Genomic DNA, 18,311 nt, shown 5'->3' on the forward strand with positions numbered 1-18,311 from the left:
CTGGATGATTATGGTGAAGATGAAGCATTGGGGGCCAGGGAACAGAATGTCATAGAGGTGGTGGGTATGGGTGGTGTCCTGACTGTATGTGGGGACATCCTGAACCAAGAGGGACATGATAGTGTCACGCTATGTGGAGATAAGTTCGGTGGGGCAGGAGCAGGCAAAAACGATGGATCCACCGGAGAGACAGGCTTGTGGGCAAGAGGTAGAACCGGACAGTGCAGAGCTCCTGGATTATGGGGTTGGAGGCTGTCGATGGGAAATCCTGAGGTGACGAGGTTGTGGATGCCAGTTTTCCTGTAGCTCACATAGTAATTCAGAGATTATTACCTTGGAGATTCTGCTTTTTAATTTGGCTCGTAACAGTTCAAAATCTGTCATCAGATCTTCCTTTTCATTACTAACAAAATTAACCATTAAAGTAACACAAATTACAACACAACATTCAACCATTCTGCTGAATGAACCAAATACAAAAAGTTTTTTTCAGATATTGCAATCCGTACTAAAGTTATACTCCTAGTATTCTACAAGTAGTTGGATTACACATAATGACTCAACCATCTTGCTAAGTGGGCCACTTTTGGTGCACTTTGAGTGGTAGCTTCATGAGTTTTTGCTATAGGAATGCCTGACAAAATGACTTAAAATGTCTATCATGCAGAAATAATTGGCATAAAATCACAGAAACTGATGATCACAGAAAGAAAATCAGATGCATATAAGTGCCAGAAATAATGTAAGAAAACATGACTGTGTGCAGTAAGTCTTTAATAAAAAAAGGAACACCAACTTTACTTCCTTGCGAGAACAGTTTCCGGGATGCAATTCTAACAAGAAAGGAAATACTGTTTTCACTTTGAAGTTGCACGAATGTACCAATACAATTTGAATAATTACAGACTTTAGTAAAGTCACAGTGTAATAAACATGTTTTAAATGAGCTTATAAATTAATTTAAAAACTGGACATCAAAACACACTGAGCACAGATAAACTGTTAGCAATGACTCACAAATAGAGGAACACAAGACTGGCTGAAGGAGGTCCTATCTCAGGGATTGCAGTCAACTCATTATGATCAAGTCGTCTGCAAGAGAAAATAAACAAAATCCATGACGCATCTCCTTTTTATCCTTTCACTTTACAAGTATTACCTGAATTATATGCCATGTAATCTACAGCTTCAATACTTCACCGTCATTCCTTACCATTTCTGCTCCTATTTGTCAGCATTCCCTCTTATTCACATTCAGAAAAGTATGAAAACACATTACTTAGAATATCATTATCAGTACCCACCCAATAACAGTACATTAAAAAAATTCAGTCTTTTTTTCCCACTTTAACATTTTAGTAAAATATAAAATGCTGATAATCGGGTAGTCCAAGGTGGGTGGATGGTTAGGAAAAGCAATAGCAACAGAGAAACATTAAGAAAAATAGCTCTATGGAGTTACATAGTTCTAAAATGATTAAGGAGGCAGGTTTAACAGGTTAAAATGTCAAAATATTCTCAGCCTGAAATAACCAAGTTTACAAATTAACAGCCAGTTTTTTTAAAAACAAGTTTTAACATACAAACAACTTGCATCTTCTTGCTGTTCAATTGTAATACACAAAAAAAACTCCAAAATATCTTATGGTATTATGTTTTTTCAGCAGTAAATTTAAAAAGCTGTAATACAGCAGGGTTTCCTCAAACAGTAATGGGCAACCACTTTAAAAAAAAACTTATTTTTTCATATAATCAAATTATGTAAAATTCAAAAATCTCTGTAGTGAATATCAGAAGCTGTTCTAAAAATATGCTTTAGGTGTATTGAAAAATACACCAAATTCAAACACTTTCAGTAAAATTCTTAAACTTTCCAGGTAAATGAAACAGAGCGGGAGAAATCAGCAGATAACCTGTTATATGGAGAGTAGTTTCAGAATGAGCAAGAGTGGTACCCATCTGAATATGGCCGAGTCCATGAAGGAAGAAGGCTGAAGTATAACAGAAGAGTTGAGCCGGTAAAATCCCTACAAAAGGATTTTGCTGACAGAGATCAGACAGTGAAATGGAAAATGCTTTGAAAGTGAAAGCAAGTCAATTGGTAAAAAGGAAAAGAAAAGTCACTTCAGAATTTGAAGTGAATCAAGATTTTATTCCTTTACTCATTCAATTACATAAAAATATTACTGTTTAGTGAGTGGCTCTAGCACAGCACATTTACGCAATATACACAAAAGAATATGATCTCTTGTTCCTCATGACCAAAAAAAAATACACTGAGCTGAGATTAACACAGCATTTAAGAAATGTAACTTAAATATCAGATTTTAAGTCACTCATCAAACAAATAACATTAACATTATATTGGCTTTTCATCCTATAGGAAGCATAGCATTGCCACAGCAACAGCTGAATATTGAAAGAGATTAGAATGTGAGGCCAATAGTCCTAAGCATTCTTTTCTTATAAATTCTTTCCATTTCTCTCCCTCCTCAAAATTTTAAATGAAATTTGGATATATCTGACAAGGAGAACAAATTTAAACAAAGGTTGATTTTCTTGAACTTCGGCTGATTTTCAAACCAAGTTTTCAGCTCCAGGAACATTGTAGTCCTCTTGCTCAATTTATCAACTTTTAACATGTTGTTAACTGGAAAATAACTTCTAAACATGTCTGTCTTTAAAAAAATTTCTGAAATTATTACATTAGCAAATAAGCAGCTACTAATGTGGAACTACCAAGGTTAATCATTTAGTTCGCTTATGCCAGGCAGCTAAATCTTGCTTGCATTCAGAATCAAAATAACTACATTTAAAAAGTAGATAAATGAAAGGCTGTTTAAAAAAAAAGCATAATTTCAGAATATTTAAACCTACTTTCAGAACATACAAACAAAATAAAACAGTTTAGATGTACAACAACATTAGTTTTAATTACATACATTTCACGAAGACTGTGCAGTTCTGTGAAAACAGAGGGATCAATTGTTGCCAGTTTGTTGTAGCTCAGGTTTCTGTATAAAAGATACATGCAAATCAGATAATGTTCAACAGAATGTTCAGCAGAATTCAGATAATCCTATTAAGACTATATCAATGGCATGGTAAGGCAGTTTCATTCAAGCAAATTACAAATCCTACTATGCTGGCTGTTTCAAAAGAAAGCTAATCAGCTATAAGAAGTCTAGTAATTTCTCTTTAAAAGAAAAATCATTGTTCATGAATTGCATTGTTTGTGTTTTCAATAGTAACTTACAAATCATCAGCAAATTTTACTTCACCAATCTTTTTTTGGGCCAGAACAACTGCATCTCAAATTTTCACTACCACGAACAAATTTCTTTACCTCTTAACAGCAACATGCTTTGAGACAGCACACCAAAGGATTTCAAACTGAATAACTTAGAAAATGGACAGGCCAAAAAATAAAGTAACAAGAGTGCATAACCACAACGGGAGGAGTCACACTCCAAGGAGGGCCTTAGAGGAGGTGAGCATGATGGAACAGCTAACCAATTTAAGGAAGGGGATAGATTTTTACTGCTGAGGAAGAAATAAAAATCTAATAAGATTAAAATATCAGGAAAGATCTGAACAGGAACACTGAAGAAAGCTACAAAAAAAAAACCCAAATGTAGTCAAATGTTAGCAATTGTTGGCATACCCATAACTGTTTGCCCGACACTCTTCAAAAACAAAGCCCAGAAGCTTATCAACTGTCAACTATAGAAATGCATCCTGTTTACCTCTGGGAGAAGTTGGTCAGTCCAATAGCAATTGCTGAAATCCAGCATTCTATTTTAACACTAAGTATGGAGTCATTTAACTATTACATTTTTTTTACTTCTCATGCCTTTTTTTGCACTCAATCTTGGTAATGTTTTAATATATGCCTCAAAACAGAAAAGTGAATAAGCTAACAAATGATATAATACAATGTGATTCACTACCTAGAATTTGGAGCCAAATGCGTGAAGAAACTAAGTCCTACTGCTGTCTGAATGGACTTACTGAAACATCATTCAGCAATGTTTTTTTAAAAGGACTGTTGTCAAATCATCAAAATAATAACAATCAAGGAGACGGCCTTGTGATCCAAGATCCTTAATGCCCCACTGACTTCTTTAAAATCCAGGCCTTTGTAATGTAGTCTTGCCACATCAGTACTAGCACATTGCGTCACCATGAAGTCCATAACCATCAACACAACTGTGTGTCAATTTTAATATCATCTGAGAACTGTATTCCTAAGGCTTGGAGCTGGATTTTCATATTTGTGGACACCCCACAGATCTTACAAAAAAAAGGTAGGATTTGTTCCAGAGGTCAGACCTGGGAGAATATCCTTTATAGAGGCTGGCCACCTGAACTCAGTGCTGAGTACAACCAAGGTCATGTTTGCTCCAGCAAGAGTGTTAACCTGTAGACTAAGAGTTACTAATTTATGGAAATGCAAATAATCATAATGGGAAGATACACTGAACTGCCAAGTTGCAATTATTGAAAAATCCATATCATTGAAATTAAGGAAAAAGTAATCAGAGTTGTCATGAACTGAAAACTAATCTGATTTACATTAGCTGGTAGTTCACATGACTGCAAGGGCGATCATTTTTGATAATTTAAAGTTTGGCTGTTTCCAAGCCTATGATTATCCCACACAGGAATATTTCATGCCTATAATCTGATTCAACAAAAATACAGTTGTCAAAGTACATACCTAAGTTTATGGACTATACAGCAAATCCCCTATATCTACAAGATCATGACTTGCGAATTTGCCTAATCATGCCAAAATCTAACAACCAAATTCAACATCCATGGACAAAACTTATATCTGCAATTTTTAACCTGTACTCTTAATGGGCTTCGAACTCATGAATCTCATCATTCTTAGGAATGGAACCCTCGTGGATACGGAAGAGTACGTGAAGAATTGGAAGATAGTGAATTGCTTGGATATTTTCTGGATTAAAAAGGATATTTTAAAGAAAGGGTTTACAGGGAACAAAATGTTTCTTGGAAATTAGGTGAACAATTTAAATGTGGGCTGTGATACAGTAGCTGATACAGAAAGTCAAACAACTTCAGAAAAAAAAAACAGAAAAGCGAAGCTGCTGGAAAGAGATGGAGTTATGGTCATAAGAGTCAGAGCATCATACTACACAGAACCAGACCCTTTCGTCCAAATCGTTCATGCTGACTAGGTTTCCCCAAACTAAACTAGTCTCATTTGCCGGTGTTTGGCCGATATCCCTCTAAACCTTTCCTATTCACATATCTGTCCAAATGGCTCTTAAATTTCATAACTGTACCTGTATCTACCATGTCCTCTGGCAGTTCATTCCATATTCACACCATCTGAAAAAGTTGCCCCTCAAGTCCCTTTTAAATCATTCTCTTCCCACCTTAAAACTATGCCCTCTAGTTTTGAACTCCCCTATCCTGGGGAAAAGAATTTTGCTATTTGCCTTATATAGGCTCATGAGTTTACAAACTTCTATAACGTCATCCCTCAACCTCCTACACTCCAGGGAAAAAAAGTCCCAACCTATCCAGCTTCGCATTATAATTCAACCCTCAAGTCCCAGTAACATCAGAGTAAATCTTTTCTGCATCCTCTCCAGTTTAATAATATTTTTCCTATTAGCATGGTGACCTGAACTAGAAGCAGTACTCCAAAATGGGCCTCCTCAATGTCTTGTACAACCACAGCACAATATCCCAATGCAGATACTCAATGCTCTGACCGATGAAAGCAAGCCTGGGTCCCATGTGATCTAACTTTACTAACCATCTACCATGCGAAAACGTATTGAAAGCCTTGCTAAAGTCCACGTAGACAACATGTAGCGATCCACCTTCATCTGTTATCTTGATCATGTCTTCAAAATAGTCAATCAAGTTTGAGACACACAGTTTCTGACACATAAAACTATGCCGACTATCCCTATTCAGTCCTTGCCTCTCCAAACGCAAGTAAATTCAGTCTCAGAATCCCCTCCAACAACTGATGTCAGACTCTATAGTTCCCAGATTTTTCTTTACAGCCTTTCTTAAAACACAGGAACGTTAGCTTTGTTGCTCTTTTGTCTTTAAAAGGTACAGTAGAAAGTCGTTGGATTCTTCTTAACCTTATCTGTCAAAGCTATCCCCATACCTTGGCCTTCCTTTGGGGGGGGGGGGGGGGGGGGGGGGCGCGGGTAGTGGGGGTATTGTTTCTCAAATAGAATCACTACAGTGTGAAAACAGGCCATTTGGCCCAACAAGTCCACACTGACCTTTGAAGAGTAACTTACCCGAATCCATTCCCCTACCCTACTGCTGCACATTTACCCCGACTAATGCAGCTAACCTAGACATCGCTGAACACTATGGGTAATTTAGTATGGCCAAATAATCTAACTTGCACAGCTTTAGATTGTGGGAGGAAACCCACGCAGACATGGAGAGAACGTACAAACTCTACACAGACGGGTCGCCCAAGGCTGGAATTGAACCCGGGCCCCTAGTGCTGTGAGGCAGCAGTGCTAACCACTGATCACCTGCACCAGCTTCTCCCCCAACCCTGAGCGACCACACCCCCCCATTACGACATCTACAGCAAGTCTGTTCCAAGCAGCTATCAAGAGGTCCAGAGGGGCAACGTCTTGGCAGCAGTGGGAGAGGAATCACAGGAAGCAGGGTTCCCCGGACTGTTGCCTGTGTAAGGCCGAAGGACCATCTTAGAGAGTAGGAGAGGACTGTGCCTGATAGTGAATCTAGGAGGCCGCCGTTTTGGTTTTGATCCTGATCAGCACATTTTCCAAATGTTAGAATTTAACAACATAAATCGTAATGTTTTCCATGCTTAAATCTAAAAAAACTTTAAGTAAGGGAAGGTCAGATTTGTTTTTGAAAAAACGGAAGCTGCTTCTTGTAGGCCTTAAAATAGGCACCAAGTTCTCCTAGCACAGAGTGTGAGCAGCAAGGGTGTGCAAATACTGAGATTTGAGCTATGTGGCGGCCTTCTAGGCAACTTAACATTTACTAATTTTTAAAGGAGCAAAGATGGCAGTCAGTGGAGTGGTATGCTCTTCCTATCAGATGTGGGGGATCAGGAAACAGTTGACTGTCTCAGGAGACCACGTCTACAGCAAGTAGGGGCAGAGAGTGTGATGTATAGTAGGTTCAGAGAGGTGGCCACACCACAGGTACAGTCAGGTAGAGGGGTGACTGTCAGAAGGGATAGGAAGATAGCCAGAATTCTCACGTGGCTACCTTCTTTCAAAAATTATGCTGTTTTGTATACTGGTGTGGGGTGAGGGAGAGATGGCCTCAGAAGAAAATAGCAATGGCAGCCATGTCTTGCCATTGCACCCTTTCCCCAGATCCAGGAAGATCAGACTTAACCTGGTGCAGAGTCTTCTCCCAATCGGCAACTCTGCTGGCGCTATCCCTGTAGTTGCATGTGGAGTGGTCCTATAATTAAATAAGAACCACGGTAGCTTGGTATCTAGCAAGGCCGTAGGTGGTTTCTTCACACAACCTTCTGATTTCTCCTTACAGGCAAGAGTAGAGGCAAAGTGATACTTGGTGTGCCTTGTAGAATCGTGCAATTGCTTTCTGATCAACAAGCAAGTTGACTTTGGCTCTACTGATAATCCTAGGCCTTCCTGGAAGATTTCCAAGTATTTAATTGAGACTTCACTTAGACAGCCATTTTCTAACTGAAGTGTTGAGCCAATTGCTCGCAACCAATTTCACCCCATCGAGCTTGGGCCCAAGCCTTTTACTATGAACAGTGGTAACTGAACCAGCTGTTCTTCATAAGAGAACAGAATCAAAGCTGTACCCTGAATCTGTTAAGGTTTCCCAGTAGATTCTCAACCTAACTGAGGTCTTGTGTAAACTTAAAGTCTGGAGTCCAAAGTGAATTTTGGTGAAAGCTGGTTCTGCGATGAATGATATCAACCTCCATTAGAATCAGTGACCATTTTTCTAGATATTTATTTTGATTGGTTCTGATCTGGATGTTGCTAAGCAATTTAACCGTTCCAAGCCAGATATAGGCGGGCTTCTCAACAGGTCTGGCAGCATCTGTGGAGAGAAATCATAGTTAGCATTTCGGGTCCCGTGACACTTTTCAGAACCGTTCTGAAGAAAGGGTCACCGAAACCAAAATGTAAACACTGGACTCAAAATTTCTCTCCACAGGCTGCTAGACCTGCTGAGATTTTCTAGAAATTTGTTTTCGTTTCAGATTTCCAATATCTACAATTCTTTTAGTTTTTTTTGTAGGTCCTGAATAACCTCCTGGCTATCGACATACAAGTCACTTTACTTAAGTCAAGTTGAGTAGAATGCTTTTGCTGTCTCGGGTCTGATTGCCAGCAGCAACTACAATAGTTTGCTGACCAGGATCCTGAAGAAAGCTTTAACAATTTAGCCAAGGTTTGGCTTTAGTTTGAGCATTTTGCAATGAGCCAACCTACAGTCTGATCAGGATATATCCTGAGTGATGCTATGTAAATGCCAGCACACAAGTGTGTTTCCCAAGCTCTTTCAAACTGGCGATGTTCACTGCCATCTGAATACCCCGCAACTCTCATACTCCAGAGAGGCCAGAACCCCATTACCAAATCACTCTTTATTTACATATGAACAATCCTTGACTTTAGTACTGCTTCTTCTAAGTCAGCTATCAGAATGCCAGCATCTGTCAGTCCCAATCAGAGAACTCATTCCAAGAGGTCCAGTTGACTGACCTTGTTACAATCACTACAAATACACCACAGATTATTAAAAGAATAGATGCCTTTGATGTGAAGTTATAACACAGTTAAGTGGTCTTAAGTTTCGAATGGGCTTTCATGAATCTTTTTTAAATGATTATGAAGGCTGTAATTAGGCATTTAGATTGTTGTTTCATTTAATCTCAGCAAGGTTGTTGAGATCTACACATGGTGCATACTGGTGTTGGCAAAAAGTTATAAAGACAGAAGTGGTGGGTGAGGAACATGGAATTGCATGAAAGATGTGAAGATTCATGGTGGTCTGTGGATGGCATGAGTTGGCATGGATGGGTTTGACGATGGGCGAGAGCGCAATATTAAAGCACAACAACAGCGGCTAAGTTCCAGCAGGCTCTTTAAACATACCACCTGATAGCCTGCAGCCACCTGAGTGTTGAGCCCTGGCTCCACCCCATACCAGTTCTCCTGTACCCATTCTGAATTTCTAACATAAATCTAGGTCTAAAACAGGATACCTTAATATACAATGCAAATCTGCAAGAAACCAGGAAGCAATAAATGGACCAGGTAAACTTCGTTGGCTTTAAAAACCTAAGCCTAAGCTGAAGATACATTGAAATTTCATGCACTATTTCCCAAACTGAAATAAATGCAGTTATTATAAGCATGAATAATATAAAGTTCGGAATCAGTACCTAGATTTCAGTCTTGTATGGCCCAGACACACTCAAATCAAATTAAAAAGGATTAACTGTTCTTTCTGATTACTACAAGGACATTAGTGTCTCACTGTGCAGGTACAGGTGCAGTGATAAACGTCTCACTCTATCTGTACAAGGAGAAAGAAAAGATAAGGCAGCCCAAGCTTTCTAACCACTTCAAAAGAATCTGACAATGGAAAGATTAACTGTTGCTCAAGATAGCCTTGATGTTAAGCCAACCAAATCAACAAACCACCAACATAACTGCTAAATCAGTTACACTAATCCCTCTGATTTTCAGCAATAGACCATCCAAATAATTTCCTGAAGAATCATTGAAGGTATCTTTTTTTGGAGGGTTAGCAATACAGCAATTCTCTAGGTACAAATATTATTTCACAATAATGCAACTTATTTTTGGGATACAAATATACCATGGAATGAGAATTGATGTGCGGGTTGAAGGAGAGGAATTAGTCAACAGAGCTATCCCCATTTTGCACAAAATCTGACTTCTTACTTAACGCTACATTAAAGCAGTGGGCAAGCAGAACCTGACAGCTGCTAATATTACTGAAATGCCAATTGCAATTTATCGACTGCTTATTTTTGAATCCTTAACCAAACCCAAGAGGAGCGATTATTTTTGTAAATGCCTAATTTTTTTTCTAAATGAAAATATGCACAAGATAAAATCATATTTGCAGTAAAATGTCCTATCAACTTACATATACTATTTGCAATTCACAAGAACAACGTATCTGATTTTTCATTTACCGTTAATAGATCTTCTTTGCATTGGAACATGAAAACAAATGTACGTACTTTAGGAATGCATACTTTTGGAGTTTACATCACCGCGATCAAACCTTTTATTGGTAACATGCTCAAAAAAAGTGAACCAAACAACAGCAATAACGTGCCTGTAATAAAACATCTTTATAGAATAAAAGTAAAGAGTCAGAAACCTGACCAAAAGAGCTCTTCATAGTGTCAAGAGCAAAGACAACGAACAAGAAAATGAGCCAGAAACAACAACAGCACACACCGTATTCAAAGAATTGCGATAAAATTTTGGACACCCAGCTCAGGAAAGATACATAACCCATTTATTATCGAGAAATTCCAAAGCTTAAGTAGCATGGGTAAGCTGCAAAACCTTGGTGTTTATTTTTCTTAAGTTTAGAAGATCAAGGGATGATTAAATCAAGGCATTGAGTTGATATAAGGAATATTTCTGCCTCTCAGATAGTTAGGGTTTGACAGAGGAAATAAGGATAAATTACTTCCACTGGCTATAGGGTTTGTTTTGGATATCATAAATTAAAGATGATCGAAATAGCTAGGGTCATGAGAATTCTATGTACAGCAGGTTATGCTCTGAAATGACAATGTCAAGGAGATTCAATATAAATTTTCAAAGTGGTATTGCACACTCACTAGTGGACTGGGAAAAAAAAATCACAAAACCATGGGGAAAGAGCAAAATAGTAGGACTAATGACACTGGCTTTCATAAAGGCAACACAGGCACAATGAACCAAATAGTCTACTTCCATGTTATATGATTCTATGCTTACAAAGATGGTAGCAACATTCTTAGGCAAGGAAGTCAAATGAGAAGAAGAAAAAGTAAGTAAATGGAACTGAGGTACAGATCAACCGTGATCAAAGAAAAGCAGAGTAGGCTCAAGCAGTTGGCTCTTCATCCTGAATCATACTGAAGCGGCCATGCTACGTATTTCAAATCAAGTGAGCTTTGTGCATTACTTGGAGATTCTAGGTTTGGAGTTGTTAGTGGCCAAGTCTCAGTACATGATCAACTACTACAGCCAGTTTTCCTGTTCTTCATCTGGCCCAGCTAATCATTTTATCCCCATTGTGGCCACGCTCAAGATCAGCAACCATTTTAATAACATGGTTCATTTAAATTCAGTCAACATAGTCGATATTAGCATTTATGTTGCCCTAGCAGCTGTTAATTCTACATTTGACCCCATCAGAATACAATTATATTTCTTTCTTTCATTTCTTTAAAGAATAAAAATCAAGCACTGCCTCGAAAAATTGCTATACTAAAAATATGACAATGCATTAAAAGTTAGTTATGGAGCTTAATCTAATTAGCAAATATAAGTCTTAATTATATTTGTCAACTGGATCTTGTGTATGACTTTAGGAAAGAAAAGAACTGAGCCAACTGACACAAAGGCTTGCTGCTCTGTCATGTCCCCACTGCCTCCAGCACAAAATCGATGATATCCACCATTCACTTGGATCCAAGCAGTGAGAACATTCAAACATCTATCTCATTCAGGATGGACTAGGCCCCTTGATTAGCACTCATTGTGAGATTTAATGTCCCTATCATCCATAAATGCAGTCAGCATAATCACAAGACATACATCAACTCTATGTTTCTTCTCATTGAAGAGGGAATGGGCACAATCTCTACTATCTCTAAGTCACATATTTTTGTTCTTTGAAGAAACAGCAATTTGTCAATAAACAAGAATTTCTTGTCCCACACACAGGACTGTAATCACAACTAAATGCTGAAGCAAAAAAGGTGATCTAAAAATTCCTTCTTAAGCTAAATAGACATGGGAAAAAAATCTGGCCTTCCAAAGTTCATTTCAAGAAAGTACTTTAAACAAATCTGAAACAATGAGACAGGTATTCAAAGTAAAACAGAGAAATGAAGACAGGAGAATTTTAATTATATTCTAACCATGCTAAAGGAGGTAAATATAAAGGCCATACACAAGTAGCAATTAATCATAAAAATCACTTGCACTACATTCAAAACACTCAAATAATAGCATATACCCATCTGACTGAGGATTTTTTTCTGCTCAAAAATTATGATTGAACTGACAATTTAAACAATTTAAATAAAAGAGCTTCTGTCTTTTTGATAGTGTAGGTAAAGGGCCTTCTTATGGCACAGTGGTAGTGTCCCTATCCCTGGACCAAGACACCCAGGTTCAACTTTTAATGAACAAATCGAAGGTAGTCATTAATTAGATCCCAATACTATTAAGCTACATAGAATTTAAATCAATGGAAAAAGCCCAACTGAGATATGCTGATATCCATATTCCACACAACCTCCCTTTAATCTCAGTCCATCAATACATCATGGAGTCACAAGTCATCTTTCAGCCCAGTATATCTGTGCTAACTCTCTTTTCAAAAAAAAGAGATCTAATTGGTAGCCCCTCCACCCCAGTTCATACACTGATCATTCACCAGGAGAGTCTGTAACCCGTTCAAATATTATGCATTTAATCTAACTTCTACAATGTCTCAACTAATCCATTAGTGTGAGTGTTTCACACTCAAATTATTTGGATAGAGATGCTCACCCCAAATCTTATAAGACTTGTCAGTGGCCATCTTATGTTTTGTCGAGAGGGTGGTGCTGGAAAAGCACAGCAGGTCAGGCAGCATCCGAGGAGCAGGAGAATCAACATTTTGGGCAAAACCCTTCATCAGGAATGAGGCTTATGAGCCAAGGGGGTAGAAATCATATTTTGTGGCATTTCTTGGTCTGCTGCATAAATGGAAATACCCACTCTACTTTAAAGCCATTGCGGGTATTTGTAATTTAAAGCTAACTATCAAGTCAACTCTGCATTCTCTCAGAGTTCAATATTTTCTGCCAACTGTCCTCTTATTCCTAATTGAGATGTTCAAAAATTTTATTTTGCCTTTTCTCCATTACTTCAATATACTTCATGTAAAATGAAATGCACAACTGTGCAAGTACTCTGGGTGTAGTCTAACCAAATTTGATCAATTTAAGTAACTTCATTTCTAAAGGCATAGAAGTCAGAAGTTAAAAAATCACAACACCAACAGGTTTATTTGGAAGCACTGGTTTAGAAATTTAGAAAGGAATTATTTCAGCTTGGTATGGATTTGTCAGTCTAATTTTGCTAAAATTAAACTATAATGGACAAAAAACTTCACTGCAACCTGTATAATATTTCATATAACATTGGAAGATAGTGCATTTTGTTATAATTGGAGCGATATTATCCACTTCTGTTTTATTCACAAATCATTTTGAAATATATGATAAATTACAAGATTTCTCCCAAAGCAGGTAAATGAAACAGGCACACAAAATTCAGGATTTTCACCAGCTCAAAATAACATAACTCCGATCAGAACTTATGAAAGGAAAAATCACTTATGAAGTGAATACTGCACAGAATGGAGTAGCGGTAGGGAATGACTAATAGAGGAAGCTGAGAAATAAATAATCAAAGCAGAGGGAAATTAATGGTTTCAAACAATTGCAAATTAAGAATATAGAAGCAATATAACAAAAAGATGCTAAATGCAAGGGAAACAATCAACCTACTTGGGTTATCACTTCACAAAAATTCAAGTGGTTCAATACATCATAACACTGCGGTTTCAAGAGGAGGACAGAACTAGGAAATCCTAGTTGTATAACACTCCTCCAGCTTCCCCAAAGTCTGTCTAGCATTTGCAAGGCAGAAGTCAAGAACATGATGGAATACTCTCCATTTGCCTCCAACAAGCAAGAAATAAGACATCATCCAAGTTGAAGCAAACTACTTGGTCACTATCACATCCAAGCTAAATAAATATTCTCCCAGGTCCCCAGTAATTTAAGGTCTCGAGATTAACAGTCCAACGATAATACCACCAGGCCATCACCTCCCCAAGATGCACTAGAGTTTGCGCAGTTTACAGTTTATTTTAACTAACAAATAAGCTAATAAAATTAATGGTCATAAAGTATAATCCAGCACCAATTTTCTGAACAACATCTGTAGAACAAAAATGCAGTTGATTAAAATCAGTCACAACTTTGCAAGTCAAATCACAGAAAACTAAAACGATATGTACATATGATTGTTCCTAAAACTTGTAATGCAAATCAAAAAAAAGTATCAAGGTAACCAAGAGAACTAGAGTTCAATATCTCTAGCAGATAAAATGTACCATGAATAAAGGGGAAAGATTAAACATTTATCCCACACTTAAATATGGTCAGTGTTAATTTATGGGAAGAAAGTCATGCCAAGTACGCTACTAGAATTATTTGAAAATCTCGCAGACCAATAAAGAGGAATTTACTCAACATTATTTATATATTGTCACAAATATTTGAGAGGGTTGTGCATGTGTGGAATGGGATGCCAGAGGAAGTGGTGGAGGGTAGGACAATTGCAACATTTAAAATGCATCTGGATGTGTATATGAATAGGAAAGGTTTGGAGGGATATGGGCCAGGTGCTGGCAGGTGGGACTAGATTGGGTTAGAATATTTGGAACAGATGGACAAGTTTACCAAAGGTCGGTTTCTGTACTGTACATCCCAATGACTATTACTCTAATTCCACTCAGGACAATGCTCCAGACGTGTTGAAGGAAAGACAAAGAGGATAAAAGGAATTACTTAAAGAGCATCAGAACTCAATTACCAGTTACCACATAGGAAGTAATGTGAATGTCTACACAGAGCTACATTAGCACAAAAAGAAATGCCAGGGTACCATATTCTAGCCATCAATTCCAAAAGAGACAATTGACAGGAACAAAGCTGAGTTCACTGATATATCAGTACATGGGAGAAAACAAAGACTGCATAACTACTAGGATAAAAACCTGATGCATTTAGTTAGTTAAGCCAATGAACTGCAAAGTGGCAAATATAACTTAAATGTGGATAAATGTTAGATGAGGATGCAGAAGGAGGGCATACTGTTAGTTTCTTTTCCCGAGGTTTCACATACGAGATGCAACTTGCACACACCAACTTCTGCAAACAGCCTGCACAAGCCAAGTGACCCCCTTTGACACTCATTTCAGGCGTGCAAAGTTGAGTCAGAGAGACCCCGAACAAAGGAAACACATTCCTCTTTATACAGGCCAGTTGGCAATGCTCACAGGTACTCTGGCCACTCCTCCTCCTCCTCCCCCCACCTACCACATTACCCCAGGTACAATGGTAGGATGAGGTCATCCTCAGGGATAATATAAATATAAGTGCCCTAATCCTCGGGAATCATTATGCAAATGATTTCCTAACTCAATGATTTCCCAAGACAATGTAGGTGTGATATACTTCAGTGTCAGGGGATGATCACATAAACGATGGCTATGAAAGCATTTTTGAAAGGAAAGGACCAAATGAATTTAATTGGATAATAGCAGCAAAATAGTAGTAAATGGCTTCCCAAATGTGAATTACAATGGACAGTCATCCACATTCCTGCATGCTGTGAGACAGAACGTTGCCCCCACTCACTTCCAGAACATTCAGCTTCTTGGAGAAAGATAGTACAGTTTAACACTTTAACATTATATTAATGTCCAGAGAGATAGTACAATTTAACCTTTTAATATTATAATACAAAATAACTACTACTGGAATACAGATGCCACACTTCACAGATGTTGTGTGAAGGTACATGGATAACTTTTGAAAACGACCAGAAAAGATACATAGCAATAGCACATAAAATGAACAAGATCTTTGTCCAGTCTATAGAAGGCATAAAACCTCAGTGTAGATAAAATTCAGGAGGGAGTTGCCCATAGAGCACTCAACTTTGATTCCAGACCCCATGACATCTAATAGATTCAGCTCAAGGATGGTGAAGTAAAACTCCAGATTATCACTTACAGACCCTCATTTAGTTTGTGAATAAGTTCTCCTCCATGTTGAACACCATTTGGAACGAGCATTGAGGACAATAAGGATATATCAAGGTCTGGACAATATCTAGGCTTGGATTGACAAGTGGTGAGTAACATTCGTGCCACCCAAATGCCAGGCTATGATCATCACCAAAAAGAGACAATCTAACCATCGCCCCTTGGCATTCAATGATGTTAGCATAACTGAATACCCACTATCAACATCCTGGGAGTTACCATGGATCAGAAACTCAACTGGACTCACCACAAACATTGTGGCTACAAGAGCAGGTCAGAGGCTCAATACTGTGGTGAGCAATTGACCTCTTGATTCCTGAAAGCCTGTCTTCCATCGACAAGGCACAAGTCAGAAGTGTGATGGAATATTCCCCACTTGCCAGGATGAGTGCAGCCCCAACACCACTCAAGAAGCTTAACACTATCCAGGACAAAGCAGCCCGCTTGATTGGAACTGTTCCACAAGCATCCATGACGAATGCTCAGTAACAGCAATGTGTACTATCTAGCAAACGTATTGTAGAAATTCACCAAAGATCCTCAGATAGCACATTCCAAACCCACGATCACTTCCATCGAGAAGGACAAGGCCAGCAGATACATGGGAACATCACTACCTCTAAGTTCCCCTGAAAAGCTATTCACCATCCTGGCTTGGAAATATATACTCCATTTTTGCTGGGTCAAACTCCCAGAATTCCCTCTTTAATGGCATTGTGGATCAACCCACAACAGGTGGACTGCAGCGGTTCAAGACAGCAATGCACCATGACCTTGCCACAGGCAACTAAGGACAGGCAATAAATGCTGACAAGCCAGCGACACTCACATCCCATAAAACTAATAAGGAGATGTGTACAAAAACATACTGTGGGTTTTGGGGGGGGTGCGGGGGGTGGTTTTAATGCCCATCACCAGCAGTGTCTTGACAGCACCACTGTTAGCTAAGTTAATTGAGTTTTAAAGAACTGCTGCTAGTCTGAGCCTGCTGCACATCATGAAGGAACAATGAAGAGGGAAAAATGTACGTAACATTGTCGCCACCAACACATCTACCAATTGAAGACTGGGTATCCACAAGACACTGTTAGGTTCTTTTGCTGAAGTTTCACACACGAGATTTTTTTTTTTTATTTCAAAAATATACTTTATTCATAAATGATTTGATGGTCTGTACATTGGATCATGCCATACATATGTCCATATTTACAAACACAGATTCGACTTTATTCTTGTCCTTTACAATCCTGTGCATTTTTTCAATCTTGTATATATACATATATTTGGCTGAGGCATCAGCAGAGCCCAAAAAAACATCTGTATGGGCCCCCTGTTCTTCTTTCGGCAGGCCGATCTTACACGGTGGTCTTTCCCCACCGCGCCTTGGCGGCAGCTGCCCCAAGCTTCAGCGCGTCCCTCAACACGTAGTCTTGGACCTTGGAATGTGCCAGTCTGCAACACTCGGTCGGGGTCAACTCCTTCAGCTGGAAGATCAACAGGTTTCGGACCGCCCAGAGAGCGTCCTTCACCGAGTTGATGATCCTCCAGGCGCAGTTAATGTTCGTCTCGGTGTGAGTCCCGGGGAACAGGCCGTAGAGCACGGAGTCCCGCGTCACGGCGCTGCTCGGGACGAACCTCGACAAGCACCACTGCATTCCTCTCCAGACTTCCTCTGCATAGGCACATTCCAGAAGGAGGTGTGTGACAGTCTCGTCCCCCCCGCAGCCACTTCGAGGGCAGCGTGCGGTGCGGCAGAGAGTCCGGGCGTGCATAAAGGATCTCACAGGCAGAGCCCTTCTCACCACCAGCCAAGCCACGTCTTGGTGCTTGTTGGAAAGTTCTGGCGATGAGGCATTCTGCCAAATGGCTTTGACAGTCTGCTCAGGGAACCGCTCGACAGGATCCGCCCTCTCCTTTTCCCGAAGGGTCTCAAGGACGCTACGTGCTGACCACTTCCTGATGGACTTGTGGTCAAAGGTGTTTTTCCTCATAAATATCTCCACGAAGGACAGGTGATACGGAACGGTCCAACTACTCGGAGCGTTCCGCGGCAGCGAGGCCAGGCCCATCCTTCGCAACACCGGGGACAGGTAGAACCTCAGTACGTAGTGACACTTGGTGTTTGAGTACCGGGGATCCACGCACAGCTTGATGCAGCCACACACAAAGGTGGC

General features: G+C 39.2%; 1 protein-coding gene across 2 annotated transcripts in view; it reads right to left on the reverse strand.

Moving 5' to 3' along the window:
* The window catches only part of lrig1 (leucine-rich repeats and immunoglobulin-like domains 1), a 118,791-nt gene that overhangs the window by 70,052 nt on the left and 30,428 nt on the right, over nt 1-18,311 (reverse strand). The window contains exons 2-3 of one of the 2 annotated variants that reach the window (XM_072582494.1): nt 2,943-3,014; nt 1,018-1,092 (exon numbers count right to left, since the gene is read on the reverse strand). The exons of the other annotated variant lie outside the window; for it this stretch is intronic. Of the exons in view, the coding sequence (XP_072438595.1) occupies nt 1,018-1,092; nt 2,943-3,014 (147 nt within the window). The remainder of the gene's footprint in view (nt 1-1,017; nt 1,093-2,942; nt 3,015-18,311) is intronic. 2 annotated transcript variants of the gene reach the window in all.

The sequence above is a fragment of the Chiloscyllium punctatum genome, chromosome 12 (genome assembly GCF_047496795.1).
Source record: "Chiloscyllium punctatum isolate Juve2018m chromosome 12, sChiPun1.3, whole genome shotgun sequence".
In the NCBI taxonomy this organism is placed as follows: Eukaryota; Metazoa; Chordata; class Chondrichthyes; order Orectolobiformes; family Hemiscylliidae; genus Chiloscyllium; species Chiloscyllium punctatum.